General features: G+C 42.2%; 2 protein-coding genes across 2 annotated transcripts in view; both read right to left on the bottom strand.

Annotated features, from left to right (window-relative positions):
* Positions 1 to 913: 913 nt before the first annotated feature.
* On the bottom strand, positions 914 to 3,063 carry LOC117436420 (ankyrin-2-like). Its single transcript, XM_034064468.1, has 3 exons — positions 2,845 to 3,063; positions 2,449 to 2,613; positions 914 to 1,129 (listed from the first exon to the last, which is right to left on the bottom strand). Exons 1-3 carry the CDS (start codon positions 2,917 to 2,919, stop codon positions 914 to 916), a joined length of 456 nt encoding a protein of 151 aa, XP_033920359.1. The 5' UTR covers positions 2,920 to 3,063.
* An 8-nt stretch (positions 3,064 to 3,071) lies between these two features.
* Positions 3,072 to 19,126, bottom strand: part of LOC101873589 (ankyrin-2) — a 263,057-nt gene continuing 247,002 nt past the window's right edge. Inside the window, exons 37-42 of the mRNA XM_034064591.1 lie at positions 12,191 to 12,265; positions 9,964 to 10,095; positions 9,293 to 9,439; positions 7,733 to 8,015; positions 5,213 to 5,492; positions 3,072 to 3,478 (exon numbers count right to left, since the gene is read on the bottom strand). Coding sequence (XP_033920482.1) covers positions 3,353 to 3,478; positions 5,213 to 5,492; positions 7,733 to 8,015; positions 9,293 to 9,439; positions 9,964 to 10,095; positions 12,191 to 12,265 — 1,043 coding nt within the window. The 3' untranslated portion in view covers positions 3,072 to 3,352. The remainder of the gene's footprint in view (positions 3,479 to 5,212; positions 5,493 to 7,732; positions 8,016 to 9,292; positions 9,440 to 9,963; positions 10,096 to 12,190; positions 12,266 to 19,126) is intronic.

Raw genomic sequence — 19,126 nt, 5'->3', positions numbered from 1 at the left:
TAGTATTTGTACCAAGGCATCTCAGTACTTTCTGCTGCAAAGTAGCCCTGCTCTATGCCATGCTGTGCCATGCTCACAGCACTCATCCTTTCTCTCTACTGGTGACAGCTACTATGGTGACAGGTACTACAGTCACCTTTTTCCTATCACAGAAAATACTGTCTCATGTATAGCCATTCCTTCTACCACCTCAAGCTGCTAGCTTGCAGCACTAGCAATACAGAGGTGGGTTTATGTGGAAATGATGGGTGATGCTCCAGAGCCTCGAGTCTACCAAAATGGAAGAGGCAGGGCACGAAGCCACACCAGTTTTCCACAAAGAGTCTCCTTTTCTTAGAAATACAGTACATAGAAACCAGCCTAATAGAAAATACAAGAATTATTTCTATTTTCCCTTCGTCTGGAGGTGAGTTCGTCTCCACTACCTTCCACATGTTATTCAAAGGGACAACAAAATGGATACAGAGCAAAGCACTATCAATTCCTTGTAGAAAATGCTACCTTCATTCCATACCCCTTTTCTCTTACTGAAACATCTACACTGACCAGAAAAAGAGGAGAACTGGGAAAGGTGCTACTTCACTTGTTAACTGTTGCTTCCCATCGAAGACAGCACCAACTCACCTAGAGCACAGACTTGACTCTGTTGTTTCCAAACTTGGCTCCGCGTGTGCTTTAACAGTAACTGTACCCATGATTTTCAACAACTTCATTAAAAGCTTCCCACTTAAAATGTTTTACATCTAATTCTGTAGTGATTGCTTCTTCCCTTCCCACACACACACTTTACATACTAATCCCTTCATAATACAGCTGAGTGTAACAACAGCGCATAACTGAGTTTACATTCCGTTTTCTATTTAAACTCTACCTTTGACACAGCAAAATCTGTGCCCAGGTAGATTGTGACCCTTCATTTAATATTGTACATTAAAAGGCGTTTTACCTCTTCAAAGTCCTCTTTGGCCGATGGAAGATCACGAGCTAGGCTGGCATCCCCCAGGTGTTTCTCTGTCCTTTCGCCTTGCACTACAGTGCTCTTGATGACTTTGCTGACCTTCCGGCCTTCTGCTGGCTCGGACTGGAACTCAGAGGCAGTAGGCAAAACAACAGGTTCAGACACGGTCACCTGTAAGGTTAGAAAGCAGAAGTATACTGGAGGTGAATGACATAATGGATGCTAAGAATGCTTTTGGCTACTCTGTCATACTTTCTTGATTGTTGCCATAGAGAACAATAGCAGTGTCTCACTTTCCACACATATGCATCAAAACAGCGAGCTACCTTCCATTTCCTGCTTTACAGATCCAGAATGAGACGTTATGAGGCAGCAGTAATAGCTCTGGGATATGGCTACCCTGCACCATACTTCAGGCTACTGTACCAGCTCACCCGCTGAGGCTGAAAGAGTTACACCAAGTAATAAGCAGAATACACCAAGTAATAAGTAATACACCAAGTAATTGCTGCAACTCCTCCCTGCATTCACACAGGTGGTACCAATTAGCAGTATTGGTCCATACTTAACATTAAGATATTCTTCTGAGAGGCAAGTCACACTTGTAAAGCCAAGGAACTCTTACAGAAGCAACCAGACCAAAATGGTAGGGAAAGTGACAAACACTATCTTATTGGACAAAATACAGACTTACTGTATATGGGTTCCATATGAAAAAGACTATTTTCTGGTACGGTCAGCTAACTAAAACCAAATTACTTTGTTTTCTTCTTACCTTCCTCCTAAAGAATTAAATCCAATGATGAATTCTAGCAAGAGAACCACAATTCTGTTCTTAGCATGTCTAATGAAATTTGCTTGTTACCTGTCATTTTCAACTGCAGACCTGCCAAAAGCAAGCCCAGTGCCCAGCTTTTGGCCTTCCAGCCTTACATCTGTCCATCCAGACATTGGAAGGGCTACATAGTGAACTAAGGCAGGGAAAGACAAAGTGAAAGGTGCTTACCTTTGCGGGTCATCATTGCTTTTTAATGCTCTGGCTCTACAAAGAGTTTGCATGTAAGTGATACTTTTTTTTGCCTCTTCAAAGCAGAGAACACACCAGAAAGTGAAACCTAATGTAACTGTCTAGTTTTAGAAAGGCTTAGTTGTGGACACCTAGAGAACACTGATCATTTCCTTTCAATGCCTGCTACTCTTTTCCTTAATGTAAAGTGTATGCTATCAAATACAGAATCATATTCTATCCATATGTCATCTTAGTACAAAGCTGTTTTCTTTATGAGTTCTGGACTTTCCATAAATGGCAGAATCCATGTCTTCGTTCCCTCTTTCCACTTTACCACCCCCACCTTTCTCCACCTGTCTTTGGAGGCAAGAGCTGCAAGAGCAGTTCTTCAAGTACCATTCAAATCTCAGTGTTTGTTTCAATGCAAGCAAGGGGCATTCACGCTGCTTTGTATCATCATGAGGAAAGCATGAGATCTGACCTCTGATTGTTTGCTGTCACTCTTCAGCACGACCCGTTTTACGACTTTGGAATAGCCATCTCCTTCTTCGATGGCAACGGGTTTCTGTGGCACTCCTTGCATTACAACTTCCTCTTTTTCTGTGCCATCTGGAGAGACGTATCGCCGGATGATCTTTCTCGTGACCTGAAGAAGGAAATAGGGCTTTGTCCCAAAAGACTTAACAAAACCATTCTTCCTCTTATTCTCATTATTAACTGTAACGCTAAATGATCTTGCGAGTAAAACCAACTCTTAACACACTGCAATCTTTCACAAAGAGGAATTCTTGTTCCTTCCATGCTCTGCTCTTACAGTTCTGCCATGACTGTGGATGTTGGACAGTAAGAAGGTAGCAAGGGGTGCAACTGACAATACCTTCTTTACCACCATGTGACCATGTTCATCTGTGTATTGTTCTTCTGTGACTGTTTCTGGTGGCATTTCAGGCATACTATCAGCCTGTACGACAAAGAACAAAGCTTTATGAAGTGAGGCCTTGGTGTGGGTAAGTTTAAATACACACTGTCAAAATGGGTTAATTGGTTTGAGAATGAAAAAACAAAAACTATTCAGAAATGTTAGAAAAAACAGTTGTTCTGCAAATAAATACTTAGAAAGGCATGCAAAGAAAAGCAATGCTGGAGTGTCCAGGCAAATATATGCTAGCCTACAGTGTCAGGGTTAGGGTTAGTGTGGGGCTGAGAAGCCTCCATCTGCCTCCAACTGAGGAATCTGGCATAATTCAGCATTGGGTTAGCAGTATTACTGTAATCTTCAAGAAAAGGTATCAGAATGGTTTATCCGAAACCCATGCATTAGTTGGGATTGTTCCGGAGTCAGATGCAACATCAGCAGCAGACCTAAAGGTGTCACCAGGGCCCAGTCACCATTGGCTCGACAAGTCAACACACAGTACCTGAATAATCACCCGGCGACGAATGACCCTGGTAGTGATCATCTCATCCTCATCCGAGCTGGTCTCCAGCCTCCCTAACTCCTTGGCTATTTCCTATTGGAAGCATGGAAGCGGTGCTCTGTTGTATGCAGTTCTAGGAGTACTGACTCATTGTTATCTACAACTGTCTTTGCTTTGGGGAAGAGGCTTTGGCCACTCAACTATGCATTAATTCTTCATTAACACAGTGAAAAAAAAAGGATGAATCTTTGTGGTACTAATTCTGTGGGACTCTCTTGATGCTCTTAAGGTTGCCAGGGACAAGCCTGAAAGCTGCAGCATGACATCACTGCACTGCAGGGGACTGGAAGATACTACTAACACCAGCTGTGGAATTCATACACACCATGTACAGTTTCTGTATGACTTACACAGAAAAATATCTGAGAGACTTTTAATTCTCCCTACCAGTAGGTACAGAGTAAACCAGATAGACAGCAGGACTAACCAGTTTGAACTACAGGACAACAGCCCCATCACTGGAAAGATCAAGAAAAATTAGTAATGAGCATCTAAGTTGTTCTCTCTCCCACATAGGGAGGATTTAACTATTTAAGGGAAGAGGCCAGAAGGCAAAGAGAACCTGAAAAGAACTATCTGCAAACTGTCAATAGTACAAAAGCACCCAGGGGAAAATAAGTAAGGTGCAGGAGGGAGGTGTTTCTTTTCATTGGTTGTTGGTTTACTTTAATGAAAGAACTGAAGGGAACAAGAAGTCCATTATTGTTGAGGGCAGCTTGTCCTACAGCAACCATCCTACCAAGTCCCATAATTGCTAATCTTTCAAAGTCTGAGTTATTACACACATCTTATATTGAACCTTTTTCTGCGATCCCAGAGGCAGAGCTCTGAAACTCTTCATTCGAGAGGTGGTACATTTGGCAATACAAACGGTAAAGAAAGAAGAGCTGGTTCCTAGGTGCATATCACAACAAGAAACAATTTCAGCTAAAGTAGAACTGTGTTGCCTCTGCTCCACCTTCACTGATAAACTCATCTCCTGCCCAATTACGCCTTCTCCTTCCGCTTCCAACTGGCAGAGCGAGCTCTTTATTCTTAGACCTTTATCTGCCAAGTCATTTACATTCCCTTCTAAAAGCCACAGAGTTGCTTTGTTTCCTTGCCTCTGACATTTTCCCCTCTCCCAACATTGCCATAATGTTCCTTTGTCTTATGCAACTGATAACCTACCTCCCATAGTTTAATTCTCTTCCATCTCCCATCTCCATTTCTCCTTGCTGCCTGCACACTACCTAAACATCCTTCTCAAGTTCTTTTCTTTTGGTACATCCTTAGTATTCTGCAATGTACCTCCCACCACCTCTTTTCCACCTCGCTAACTTTACAGTAGTTTTCATGTCATTCTTCATGCCACTCTGGGCTAGTCATGCCTGTCTTTATAAGCTTTTAACCTTATTCCTTTGTAACTTGCTACACCTGATTTTCACCATCCATTTGTACATAGTTTGTTTCTGCACCTGTGACTTACACTAATTCTCTCTCACATGCACAGACATACCTGTCACAGACAAAAGAACAATAAGGTAGCAGAACTGAAATTTCAGCCTGTCTGGATTTAGGATATGTGGATTGCTTCAGCTTTGAAAACAGCTGACTTTATACAACTGACTACAGCTAACACTTAGAACCACAGAGGCAAAAAGAAAAGACCCAGTTGCAGCCTGGGGATTAATGAGAACAATTCAGAATAGTCTCATCTTAAGGAATGAGTAAGATATAAAGTGTGTTCATTTGTGTCAATTCTGTGAAAGCAAACTCATCGTTTACCTCTTCTAAGGATTCCTCTTCATAGCCTTTTCCAAACTGCTCTTTCTGTTCATCAGTTGACTCTACTATCACTAGACTAGTTCTCCTTGGAGAGAGGTCATCCTGGCACAGCTGAGTGTCCTCAGGCTCTCGGATGATGGGAGAGTCACCTCTCTGAGCAGACAGAGGGGGCTGCGAGGACAGTTTCTCTTCCTTCAATGTGCCGAAGCGGGTGGATTTCTCGCCTGCTGCATTTCCAGTTACCGGTGCCATGGACCACTCTGTTCCCGGAGTCGTGATGCTGCAAATTACAGGTTAGAGGGAACTTACTGCCATGCAGTGCTTACCAATTGCCATAAATTATGGCCCATTTTGTGCTAGTTCCATATTGTTATGTGTCTGTTGTCTAGCTAAGTCTAGAAATAACCAATACTCCTTCACAGTAACTCCAGAGCAATCAGGCTAGGAGTCCTTTTTGTCTTCCCACATGAGAAAATCTCCAACTGGATGTCCAAATGCTGCACCCATAAATTTGGTCTCCATAAGGTATTTATGTGAGCTTTGCTGTTGCTCCTTCCTCCATAACCTATGTATTACCTATTATTTCCAGAAGGAAAGAGACTGGACAGCTACAGATGGATAAGAAGTAATTACTCCATTAACTTCAAGCTATAGAGCTGCAGGTGAGAAGAGATTGACCTTTACATAGAGTTCCAGAGCCTTACCCAACAGAAATTGGGTAGAGAATCTTACTTTGTTTGCAAAGTTATTTTTATTGTTTAACATTGCTATGATTTAAATGATACCACGAGTTATTTAAACAAATTATAACATTTGTCACTACCAAACATATAGAAAGATAAAACATCTATTAAAGCAGACGTACATGCAATATTTTCCTGTTGCATATGAGTAATTAACAGCCGCTTCCAATATTAAGATACCTCTCATCCAACTGGGTTTCATCAAGTAAACTTGTAACTCCAGCACTAGCTTGGAAAGTCACATCTAATTTGCACCAGTCATGACAATGTTACCTGCTTCACCACCTAGGATCTTCTTCTGAGGGGACTTTTCCCTTTTCATGTATATTGTTAAAAAGACTAAAAGGACAACTATTTAAAAAATACAGCCTGAAAAAAAGCCAGCCTGCAAAATTGTTACATTTTAATAGTAGGAGTCCAGTTCTCCATAACCAATCCCACAAGTAGACAATGGTAATAACAACACTTACAGAATAACTTGCATATAAACGGCTTTTTGTCTGATATGAGTTGGGTTTTGACAATTTGCTGTGTTCCCCTGACTACTGCCCTTGAAACAACTACATTCTGGAGTATGAAACAACTTCATTGTAGTATACATCAAACAGTATTGCTCCAGCTTTTTATTTTTTGTCCCATTCACCAGATTATATGTATTATTATATAGTTTCTCTTGGTAAGAATAATAGTAGCATAATTCCTTACGAGTTATTTAAATTTCCAGCCCAATTTTCCTCCTAGTTCTCACTAGATATGAAGGGGACCGATATGCCTGATATCACTACTCTCATTTAGTCTGTGCAGTAGTGTCTCAAATGTATTCTCTATTCCTCAGAAACATTAACCTCCTCACGGAAAATCCTTAGGGAACATTGGTATTTTTCCCTATCAGTGCAATGTAAGTCCTCCACCTTATATTCTGCTTTCCACCTCTCACACTTGCTCCTGGGTGTAAAGCATATCGCAGGAAAAAGAATTCCCCCAAAGACCACTTGCTGGACTCAGCTGCACTTGGAACGCTTGGACCTGTGTCTCTACATCAAAGCTGCTCACTCACAGGAGCCTCATTTTTTGGAAGGGGATCCTTGGTAATATGCTAGCCTACTAGTACCTTAAAGAACCCTGCATGGAGTCATCAGTGTGTGACTAGGGACAGTGGGAAGAAAGAAACGTGAGCGTTTTCATGTTCCTTTCCAAATGAAACTGACCCCACTGACAGCCCCAGATCAGAATTCAAGGCTTTGCTGTGCAGGTCTTCTAAATCTATACTTCATTGTGTGTTGCTCCCTTAAGTGCTTTTGCCTTCTCTGTATAAAACCATTTGGCCATTTGCAATTTACTTCTAAAACTCTAGTTCCTCATATGTGGTTCTGAGTTTTGTAAGTAACAATTAAGTTGGACAATTCTTGCCTTGAGTGAAAAAGCCATCCTGAAGTTAAAGGAAGGCCCCCCTCTGTAGTGTTAATTCCATTCAGTTTACCACAATTTGCCATCTAACATGTGAGACATCCATATGGTTGGCAAATACCCCCCAAACACCTCTGCATTACATCCATGTGTACCAGACTGGATCATGGTTTTGTTTGCACAATGGCAGACTGACCTGCCTAATCCTTAAGGTTTCCTCCTTAACCTGCAGTAGGAACTAACCAACAGGTGCATGCAATTGAAGGAGAATTCTAGTGTATTCATGTTTCAAAGAAAACTGTAAAATCCCCCTATTACACAGAAAAGAACCTGTTCCATCGTGGTTTCCTTCTGGTCTTTCCATACTTACAAATACTCCTGTGGTGAAGCAGACGTTTTATCTGGCACATCTTGGGGTTTCCCTGAGAATTCAGCTTTGACTTGTTCCTTATGTGCTTGTCTCAGGAGCTCGGCCATTGATACCTCTGCCTCACTCCTGGGAGTGCTGTCTTGGAAGGGAGAATAACTGACAGACACATCTTCCTCAGAGACAAGCGGAGGATGTTCGGACGGATCATTGTCTTTAGATATTCTGTGGTCATCTCCTCGCTTATGTCTTGAACTGTATGCTTCTTCTTGCAGTGCAGAAAACCCTTCAAGAAAAACAGAGATGACAAGTATCATTACAAGTCTTACTAGAAAAGCAGGAAGTCCTTCATGTTCTCCATCCTGGATGGAACACACTGCCTGAAATGTTTAAACATCTGGAGTGGGAACCTCTGTAAGTAGCTGAAGGAACACTGGATTTGGAACACTGCTATTGCCAATAATGAATCTTCTCAGTAACAGGCAAAGGGCAATCACCCAGAAATTTACCTGGAGTCAGGAATCTTGAAACCCTCAAAGTATGCAAAGAAGATTCATAGCAGATTTTTCCCAGCTCAGTAGGATAGGCTTTAGTTACACATATCCCAACCCCACAACCTCCACCCCCTTATTGATCTGCTGATGGAAAGGACAAAGATATTCACATAGGACTAGGTGCAAAAACTCACTCTTTTAATTCTTCAAAGCATATAAACACCCACTGCAACCACTAATCTCAAAGCAAGGGCTCTCATTCTAAAAGAAGTGTACAATAACATCTGCATGTCTGTTCCATGGGTCACAAGCTTGGGCTTTTCCTTCTCCTTATTAGGCACATTCACGAGGAACCTGCTGAACTCTGAAGAAGAGCTTGTGGGAAAAGATGATACTGAATTTGGGCTGGAAACAGAAGTATACATTCTAAAAGTAATTTGTTGTGATGTTAGAATGCTAATGATAGCAAGCAGCCTTCTATTCCTGCACTCTCTTCAAGACGGGATGCTCGCAGCTGTCTTAATACTTTACTAAGCTAGTCCTTCCATATTAAGGATGTAAAAAGATCACCTCCAGAAAAGATAATTGTCTTTCATGCAGTCTGAAGGTGTTTCTTTTGTTTGCAGCCATTGCTCAAATTTACTTGGAAACTGAAGAAATCCAAGAGCATCATAGCAAAATTACAATATCCTGGATACTTGAATTCAAAGATTTCTCCATAGTTTTCCTTCTTCAAATTACAGCCCAATCCTAATGCAAGCTTCGTAACTTTCACTAAAGTGCTCATATGAGAAAAACCTCAACAAACCAGGCACTGTGATTTGCTGTAGTTTCTGGCAAAATTCCTTTATGTGCTTTGAAAGAATCGTCTGATGGGGAGATCTTATACACCATGAAATAGCAACTAGTGAGACATCATGGTTCCGTTCATCCTTATTATCTGTGCTAGCAAAATGGGATCCTAGCTCTCAGTTGTAAGAGCTAATGGATTCTCCTAGTCAAATATTTCAGAACAGAACCTAACACTCAGGTGAGATGATCCAGGCAGCCTGGATAGGGAGACCTTTACCTTCACTGTGGTCCAATCCTATCGTTTGCTCCATTTCCACGTATGTGCAACTGCCATGGACCTGACCGGAGTCAATGCCGCTGGTCTCCATGAGGTGAACAATATCCATGCGGTTGATTTTTGTAAGACATTGTGTAAGGTTCGTATCTGTGGCATTAGAACGACACCGTGTAGCCAAGTTAAGAATTTCACAAGCTCTCTCCCTTCTGTTTTCCACAGGGAGGACATATATAGGATACCAACCATCATAGTATCACATATAAAATACAGATGCATTTAAAAGCATTACTGTATAAAATCTAAAATGAACCAAAGGGCTGCCTATAAAAATTACCACTCAGTTTGTCTCTTCCTGTAACCAATTTGTTCAGTTTCCCCAAACATTTGCCAGTTAAGGAAAAAGAGGCCTCTGTTTTTCCACTCTTTCTTCATTATAGGATGTTCTGCCTCACCCCCAAATAAAGAAGTTTGATCTGTTTCCCTGAGAATTCTATGTTGTCCCATGTTATGCAGACAAGATCTAAAAAAAAAACCAATCTTAAGTATAACCTATGGTCATTCTTTCTACATCCTACATTTTACCCAAATTCTCTTTTTGTGATTGTAATGAGCATCTGTCACCTCAACTAGCAAACAGAAGACAGTTATATGGACTGTAAGAGGAAACAAACCTGTTGCATGCTTCCCATCCCTTTCGAGCCAGTACTTGAGGAGCGCATGGCTCTGGTCTTGAAGTGAATTTGGATTTTCAATTCGGATCTGGTGAATTTGCTCTTCGGTGAAATCCAGTTCTCTCGCTAGCTCTGAAAAAGAAATACACCTCTGTAAAGATGCCTTCGATCTATTTTACAGCCATCATCAGCAAAGTAGATTACAGACATCTCCGAAACCAGATTGTCTTTACTTCTATGTACCTTGTGTTATATTTAGAGGCACGGTTCAACAGTAAGTTCATGACAAAGACAGAAATGCTTACACCTAGAAATCTATGTGAGCTTATTTTTTCCTGCCTATCGTCCCTAGTTCTGGGAGGCATACACTGTCATTGACCACATTTAGCAGTGATGAGCAGTCAAATAGTACAGTTGCAGACACAGCACACGAGCAGATAAGAATATTTCTAGCAGAGCATCTTGCTCAGCAAACTCTGTCCTCTGCAGTGTTGAATATTTTAGAAGGCATCATCAAAATCTAGGCAGAGGTTTTCACTTTTCATAACGGCATTTTGTAGTAGGGCTATATTAAAACATGGTACTACTACTCCCTGGACTCGTTTCATTTAGAGATGTCTACAACAGTTGAATAAAGGAAACTGAAAATATGAAACTGAGGATAACCGATGTCTTTCTGACATAGCACAGGCTCAGACTGCAGTCCAGAAAAGAGAAATGCTTTAATAGTCTGTAGCATCTTTACTGTATCTGAAACCAGGAGCAGCTTCCTGCCACTGCCTGCTGAAAAAGGTCATCGGATGAGTCAAAACCATGGAAAATTTGTGAGAATCCTACTGTTATTCCCAGTCTCTGGATTTCTGTTGCTTTCAAAAAGAAGGATTCCTATTTTATTCCACTGCCATTATCACTACAGGGGCATGGTCTTCATTGTGGAGGGTATCATGTTTTAACAGGGAGGAAGGAACCCCAACCTTGGGGTTGGACAACCTCATCTCCAGGCTGACTAGTGAACTGGTGTAATTGTAGATTTCAACACATATACAGCAACTACACTTGAGAGTCAAATCCTTGGGAGTCACATACATTTGGACAAAGAACAGATGCCACTTTATCCCCCAGATTAACATTTGATGCCGTCATCTTTACTATAATCCATCTTTACCATAATCTAAGATAGGAATATCTATGCAGTGTATTACCCTGCCCTCTCTAAAATGCTACAAATCATTATTGTCTACTTTGATGAGCGTCCCTTAATTCTAGCTTTGTTTTCAGAACTGTCTATTAATTTCTATAACATTTTCCGCATATTCCTATTTTGCTACATTGCACAGGTCCAAGTCCTACTGAATTCAAGATATTTCATGCTGGGATGAATGACAGATTCTCCCAGTCTTCTCTCTGGATTAAGACACAGGACAGGGCAGGAAGAGGTGAGTGACATATGAAAAACTATTGGTGATACTGTGAGTATACTTATACATACTTATATATGCTTATAAAAACAGTATAGAGCACAATCTTTGTTATCAGGGAGAAGGTTAATGTTCTTTTCACACAGCCTCACTTCTTTCCAGGAGCATGGTACCACCCTAGGGATAGATATAAAACACTGTTGACCCAATTTAATGCTTTTTGCAGCAATTTTTGGTTGGATTGCACCATTTAACATGCTGCTGAGACTTCTGCCTGACTCCTTTTCTTTGTAAACAATTTTGAGCCAGTTTCAGTGACAGACACCTGCATTTCACTCTATGCTACTTCCGCTCGTACCCAGTCCTGTTAACTGGTTCAGACCTATTTGATCCACATTGTTGAAGCAATTCCTGCAAATAAGACCCTTTTTATCCGTTTTTCTTCAGGACAGTTCTGTAGAAAAGAAGCTCATGTAATTTATCCCTATAGTGACCTTCCAGCTCAGGACTCCCAAAACACAGATAATGTTTATTCCTGTATTCATTTATCTTCTAGCCAGACATGTTGCATTTCACAAGGAATAGGAGAGGAATGTACGCCAGCTCTCTCCTGCTTCCTCATGGAGATGCAGCAAGAGCAGAGGCCTTGTCTCTGCATCCAGGTTCTTACCTGAAAGGCTATAGGAATCTTAGTACCCAGAAGACAGTAAGCTACTGAAATATCTCTATCAAATATCTTTAGATCATCTGAAAGAAACATGAAAACGGTGAGGAATGCTTCACTCCTTTCTGCACCACATGCATTTTACCTGTCCAGCTGAATCCAAGATGATCAGCAATGTGAGCCAGTCTTTCCTCCATCCTTTCCTGATCATCCTGTTGATCTAAAGGTCAAAGAGAACCAGAAGTTGCCTTTCACAAGCTAAAAACCATTTCGATAGGTGATATAGCCCAAAAAGAGAAAGTGCCATTTTTTTTCTAACCGCTGCTTTTCTAACTGCTAAATGGGGCGAGTCTATTAAAACTGGTAACTCAGGTGGGGACTGTAAATCCCAGGTTTACAAAATAAACCCAGAAGCAACAAAAACAAAACAATACAAGCTTGATCTTTCAAAAAGCACAGGACCATCCACATTTTCTATCAGGCTTTTGTGAGGAAGTTTAAACAAGGACTGAAGTGAGTGGTGTGCCTATTTTGGCCATGCAATTTATTCTAACATTCACTCTAGCAGCACATCGAGGACTTTAAGTCAAGAGCTGTGATTTTCCACGGCTGCTTAGTAAATACCAAGGTTGACAAATTAATCTGGACTGGTGCTTCTAATTCTGTTCTTTCCATCGTAGGGGAAGCTTTGTTCAAAGAGCCCGTATGGCACTTAATATTGTGGTTTGTATTTGAGATATCGTTAACTTAAGTGTCAGTGATGTTTTCAACAGGGTCATGATAGACAATAGTTACAATGAAGGCAAGGAAAAATAGGACATTTGTTCACCTGTCTTCATTGCTTTCAGACCGTTCCTCCCATCTCCGAAGCTACTTAGATGGCAGAATTTGAGTTTTGATTTTCCCTGAATGCACACCTGGATGGCAATATCTCAGATGCAGAAAACTGCTTTGCATTAAAGACATATGCATGTTTCTTTTTAGCTGCTGGATTTCCATTATGGCTCTCAGTAGTAGTACACAAGCAGTGAGAGAAGAAAGCAAATGCCAGAAAACTCATACTAAAGTTACCAGTGACACGGGTTTTTCTCTGAGATATGGATGATCAAAAAATTACCATGAAAAACTTAACTGTGTAACTTTCTGTACCTTTATTTGTGTAAGGACTCAAAAGAAAACAAATTTACCTGTCTTTCTTTCAGTTGATGCCCAGTTATTTCACTATTAGTAAAAATTAACAGTTAAGAATAGGGCTAGGGAAAGTCAAAAGCCAAAATGTGCACAACCTGAGCCATCGGTGGAATGGTAAAGCAAGACATATATTGAGAAGCGTTCTTGATTATTATGGTAACACCTCCCACAAGCATTCATGGTTTGCAATCTTGAGATTTGTTTCACAGACAACAAAAATACAGACACAACACAAAAAAACACTGGGAAAAGAAAACAAACAGCACAACTAACCACTGAAAGCTTAAAGGAAATGCTACACATATCACACATGTACACACACGTACGGATGCACACCCCCACACACACCAAAGAAAACAAAAACAAGAAGTTTAATTCATGACATGCGTCGCACAGGGAATCCCAGTCGTCCGCAAATACCTTCAGCATGGTCATGGACATTTTCATCAGGGATACGTTCAATCTGAGTCTCTATGGACTCATCCCAAATGGGTCTGGTGTCAAAGATGTCTTCTGGAACTGACTGCTGGGTCTCACCGGGTGGCACATTTTCAATAACTGAAACTTCTAGGGCACTACTGCTTTCATCATCTGAAACTAACTCTTGTTCTCTCTCTGACTGTGTGAGTCTTTCCACTAACTTAGAAGCTTCATCGCTAATTTCTTCAAAGAATTCTATGGAGTTTTTGTAAAGGTCAAAGAAATGTTCATGACTTTCTTCTGTGGCTGTAGTGCTTCTGCTTTTAACTGGCAACCGTGACGAGAATACTTTGGGTCTTGCTGTTGTTGCCTCATCTGAGTCTAGCTCAAGGCTGATCTCTCTCTCCCTGTCTCTGGTCTCTGCTTCTGCCTCAGCATAACTCCTAGCTTTTATTGAACGCTTAGTCTTTGGGTCCATGGGAATACTTGCATCGGATTCAGATTTACTGCGGTTATCTTGTTTTATGGGTGGTTTGCCAGTCACGTCCAGAGGTCTGAGTGACTCCAGCTTGTGGACAGATGCATCTGTGTACATATGCTGCTGTTCAGGTTTTTGGAAAGCTGCTTTGACTGGGATTTGAGACTTTGGTTTTGCTGGGTCATCTTTGTCTTCACATTGCAAACCATCTAGGAAGTCATCTGCAGGAAGGCTCTCACTTTCCAACTGTTGCAATGCAGCAGCAGCTGTTCTTACAGGGATTTTGGATTTGCTTTCACAAGAAGGCACTCTCTCCGTTACAGCAGTAGGGATTTCAATCACAGATCTCTGTTCCTCTGGGGAAGAGTCTGGGGGCTCATCACCCTGTCCAGAACTAACTAATCTAGTGACTTTGGAAAAATCTAATTCATTTTCTACTATGGACTGCTTGGGAGAGGTAGGGGAAGGCACCTGACTGCTCTCAGCCACATCGGTCTCCATTCTGGAGGAAGGCTCAGCTTCAGAGGCAGCGGTTTCTTTCTTTGGTGATTTTGAGGAAGCTGAAATACCCATTTTAATTGGAATTCTGGATTTCAGATCTGCTTTTGTGGTGCCTGTGCCGATACCTTCATCCATCATTTCTTCTGGTATATCGCTACACTCAGATGCTGGGGGTGAATATTTCAAGGTATCCTCTTCTTGTATATCCAAGCCTTCCAATTCTAAAGGTGAAAATTGATCTGGTGAGCTCTTCATCTTACAAGATTCTATCTCTGCTGCTTCTTTCACTTCTTCAGATAAAGGAACTTCTTCCTGAGGCTGCTGCCCCATTTGGAAGAAGTGAAAGCTTTCATCTGGATAGTTCCTTTTGGTCATGTCAATGGCCCCACTTCTGGTCATTTCAAACAACTTTCCTTCCTGAAAAAGAAACGGATTCTGTTCGCTCAGTGGTGTCCCTTCTTCAGTGGGTGTTCTGGCTGGCGTGGTGTCAGGTGTTGTGCCTTGTGATCGCCTGTCTACCATCAACCCAAATATTTTTTGTTCCTCTTCTTTCACCCGAGCTTCAAAGGCTTCATCATCTTCACGTATTTCACTCCACATGTCAGAATCCACATCAGTTTTAGTGATGATAACTCGACCAATTGATTTCTCTGTTTCATCTCTGATTTCCTTAAGGGCAGATTCTGCTAATTTTGTGGAATCTGATGCCGAACACCCCTGTGATGTTTCCTGAAATGCATCCTCTGTTTTGGGCTCTATTTCCATATATACTTCCTCAGAAAAGCAATACTTGCTACCTGTGTCTCTGCTAAGTAAAGCTTCACCAGTCTGATTTTTCCCTTCCTTGGTAGAACAGCTTTCCCTAGGCAGCAGATATCTACCAGATCCTACCTCATTCTCAGGGTCAGTAAAGAAATGTTCGGAAGACATGTTCTCATAAGGGCTTACTATACTACTTTCAGCAGCATTTGCTACACAGCTTTCCAGTTCCACTGTTTCAGCAGTGAGGGATGAATACTCTGGTAGGGGTTCCTCCCCTGGACATGTTTCACAATCCATACCTGCTTTTTCCAAACCACTTCCCAAAGTGGAACAGTCAGTGGTATCACTTTCAGCCTGTTTGGCACATTGTGGTACAGAGTACTTGGCAGTACTGTGTCCACAAGAACTACCATCTACATTCTCCAGCACAGCTCCCATTGCAGTGAGATCTGTGCATTTTAACAATGAGGTGCCATCAACATCTTTTTTGGTAGTATCACATCTCTTGAGTGTTAACAATGACTCAACGTCAACTTCTTTTTGAGAACTGGCATCAATGGAATGACACAGAGTACCCCCAGATTGTATGGCTGGGGCATTAGGGCTATCGATCTCCCTATCATTTGTACAGCCACATTTTGATTCGTCAGGTTCTGCACAACCATCAGAATGACAAGCGGAAGTCGTACAGCTGCCCCTGGGGATAAGCGGCTCTTCTTTGTCATCTTCTATCAGCTTATCCCCTTCCACTTTATCCACACCTATCCTTACAGAGCACCTTTCTGAATCAATAGGTTGAAAACCTGCTTCATCAGGGCTAGAGCAGGAGTCGATACTGGATGGTAATGGTGAGGGTGGCTGCACTCGGATCACAGGTTCCATTAAGAGGCCCGAGTCGGCCTCTCTTTTTAGCCGAGTCAGTTCTGGCTCACTTTCTGAAGAGGAAGAGCTTTTTCTAGAGTCAGCTGTCAGCATCACCACCGCAGGTATAACTCTGTCTTCCACAGCTGTCAAGTGTGGTTCTTCAGCTCTACATGCAACTTCTGAACTGGCAACGGCAGCAGATTCATCTTGCTTACAATCCTTTTTGCAATCTCTCTTCTGTTTCGCTTCTTGTTCCAATTCATCAAACATCCTGATTTTGGTCACCATTTTAAACATCTCCTCTTCAGGGGTGAATCTCTTCTTTGGCTCACTCTCCGAATCGTACTCCGGCTCTTCGCTGACTTCAGGGATCACGGCTGACTTCCGTACGTTGGACAGTGCCTGTGAGTCTGCTGTTTTAGGTGTGATTTCATAGCTAATTTCTTCAGAACTAGGAGTCTCAGGTGAAAGTGGACTTTTCCCTGAGCTCTCCATGAGGGATGTTTGCTCTAGACTGTCATCATCAGCACTTCCCTCGGGGTCACGGAGAATCCTGGAACGCACCGATGCTAACTCTGGGCAGGTTTCTCCTTTGCTAAGAAGGGATGGCAGAGGACCCTGCCCCAGGATGCCAGCCTTCACTGTTTGTTCTATGGGGCTACTTTCAAGAGAATCGCGGCAGGGAGACTCTTTCATAGGACTGGGCTCCAAAGAATCAGGTGTTTTGTGTGACGAGTTATCTTCTAGCACTGGGCTTGCCTCCAGGGAGTCTTTATGACTTATAGCCAAAGAGTCATCTGCAACTGGGCTAAAGTTTTCACTATCATGGCTAGGAAGTGAAAGTTCCAATTTCTGGGGATTTCTAACCGCAACACGGCAGTCACAAGTTATATCTTTGTCTTTTGCTAAAGGAGTGTCATGTGTTTCAGAAGACTTAGTTAAATGTGCAGTGGTTGCAGATTCTGTATCCCTGCTAATATCTTTCATAATGGAAGCTGAGCTACTTTCTGCAAGCTTATCAGCCTCTTCTCCAGAGGCTGTAGGTACAAGCTCTTCCGAGACACAGTCAGAATGAGACTCAGTAACAGCATCTAGCTGCCTTTCAGTAATACCTTTTTCATCTTCCTTTGGAGAGAGTTCCTTCCGAGAACATGTTTCTGCTGTTGTGGGGGCTCTAGCTGCTCCTTCAGCTTCTTCAATTGGCCCATCTGTTTTCTTTGGTGAGAACGAGAGGCTTTCAGGGCTTGTTTCTGGGGTTTCTGCCAGACCCTCATGCTTATAACTTTCCTCAGAGCTGATCTGAGGAGTTCCGTCCAGCAGGCTACCCGGAGAATCGGCCACACCTTCATGTTTCAGACTTTCAGAGCTCCCATCAAAAGCAGAGCTTTGCAGAGAAAGAGTGGGCAGAAGCCCATCTTTCCCATACTCTGTGGGAAAAGCACTGCTGAAGGGGCTGGTCAGTACTTCCTCCAAGTTAAGTTCTCCCTCCTCCGTGACAGAAAGGTGCCGGAACTGTTGGTATTTGTCATTGTCCTCCAGTTCTTCTTTAATGACATCAGAAAAGTCTGTTGAGGTTTTTCTGTCAGGGCTGATCTGGAAGTCAGTATCTCCCTGGTCATCAGAAGTCCTGCCCTTTCCAACCACTGTACTTTTGGCACTTTCCTCATCAAACACCGGAGGGAGAGGTTCACTTGGTTTTTTGCTGCCCTGCTCTTTTATGTGGTCTTTACCTACAGCTTTCTTTGTAGTTTCAACAGTAGATAGTTGCATTCTTCCTTTTCTGGATTGCAGCTCTTTCTCTGTTTTTAATGCTGCACTTTGTTTATCCTTCTGTTTGTCTGTCTTGTGGCTCACTACTCGTTTCGTTTCGCTCTGTGAAACTGTTGTTTTTCTCCGTGTTGTTTCCTTCTCGGGGACCTGTTGCTTCTGTTTGACAGATTTGTGTTCAAACAGTCCAGATATATTCTTGGATGGGTCCTGACCCGACTGGAAGGCTTTCATCAGTTCACGAACCGACATGGTCTCTTCAAGTCTTTCCGTCTTAGAAGAAGGGGAAACAGGTGGCTGTGCTTTGTGCACTGCTGGCTTTTTGACTTGTACAGGTTTTTTGGTAGCCTTCTCAGCAGTGCCTTCTTTGGTTTGAACTCTGACAGGCAGTTTTGACCGCACTTTTTGCTCATCTTCCACTCGTTTCTGAAGAGCTTTAACTTTATCTTTGATTGAGCCAATAGGAGTTTCCTCTATAACAGGGGATACAGCCTTAGCCTCCAGAGCAGCTGTCGGCATTAGGCCAGGCTCCTCACCACCTTGTGACACCTCCGAAGTGAGCTTTGTTAGCCCTCGCTGTTCTTCGCCACTGCGCGTCTTGCCTTCCTTTTGCTTTGGCTTGTCTCTTAATTTTGTTCTAAGGGGCTTTTTAATTTCTAAGGTTGGTTTGTGTTGCTCCTGCCGACTTCGTGGTCCAGCTGTTGGAGATTTTTGTCCTCCTTTTTCAGACTCCCTGCTTATTACTACAGCTTCAAATCTCTTCTCTACCAAGTCTTCTTGTAAGGCTGGTGGCTGTACCTCATGAAGAGAAACTGATGCTTTTAAGTCCTCTGCAAGGTAATCTACCATCCCTGTCACATCTGCCTTCTCCATTTTTGTTGTCCCTTCATCTAACCCGACTTCTACACATGTAGGTTCGGTGACTTCTGAAGGAGCATTTCTTCTGGCCTCTTCAATTTCTTCATCACTGACAATGACCCATTCTTCTTCTGAAAGTTCTTGTTTGGAAAGGGACTTCTGCAAAACATGTTCTTCTCTGGTATAGGATCCACCTCTCAGGATTTTATTTACTTTTTCTAAGTCTTCTTTCACTCTTTC

The sequence above is a fragment of the Melopsittacus undulatus genome, chromosome 7, assembly GCF_012275295.1.
Source record: "Melopsittacus undulatus isolate bMelUnd1 chromosome 7, bMelUnd1.mat.Z, whole genome shotgun sequence".
NCBI lineage: Eukaryota > Metazoa > Chordata > Aves > Psittaciformes > Psittaculidae > Melopsittacus > Melopsittacus undulatus.
The sequence above is the reverse complement of the archived record's forward strand: the minus strand, read 5'-3'. Positions and strand labels throughout refer to the sequence as shown.

What these genes read in the sequence shown, in the direction of transcription:
- LOC117436420 (XM_034064468.1), bottom strand. Translation starts at nt 2,919, where the DNA reads ATGCCTGAAATGCCACCAGAAACAGTCACAGAAGAACAATACACAGAT. An exon ending in GTCACATGGTGGTAAAGAAG is followed by an intron (nt 2,614 to 2,844) that starts GTATTGTCAGTT and finishes TTCCTTCTTCAG; the next exon opens with GTCACGAGAAAGATCATCCG. An exon ending in GTGACAGCAAACAATCAGAG is followed by an intron (nt 1,130 to 2,448) that starts GTCAGATCTCAT and finishes CTAACCTTACAG; the next exon opens with GTGACCGTGTCTGAACCTGT.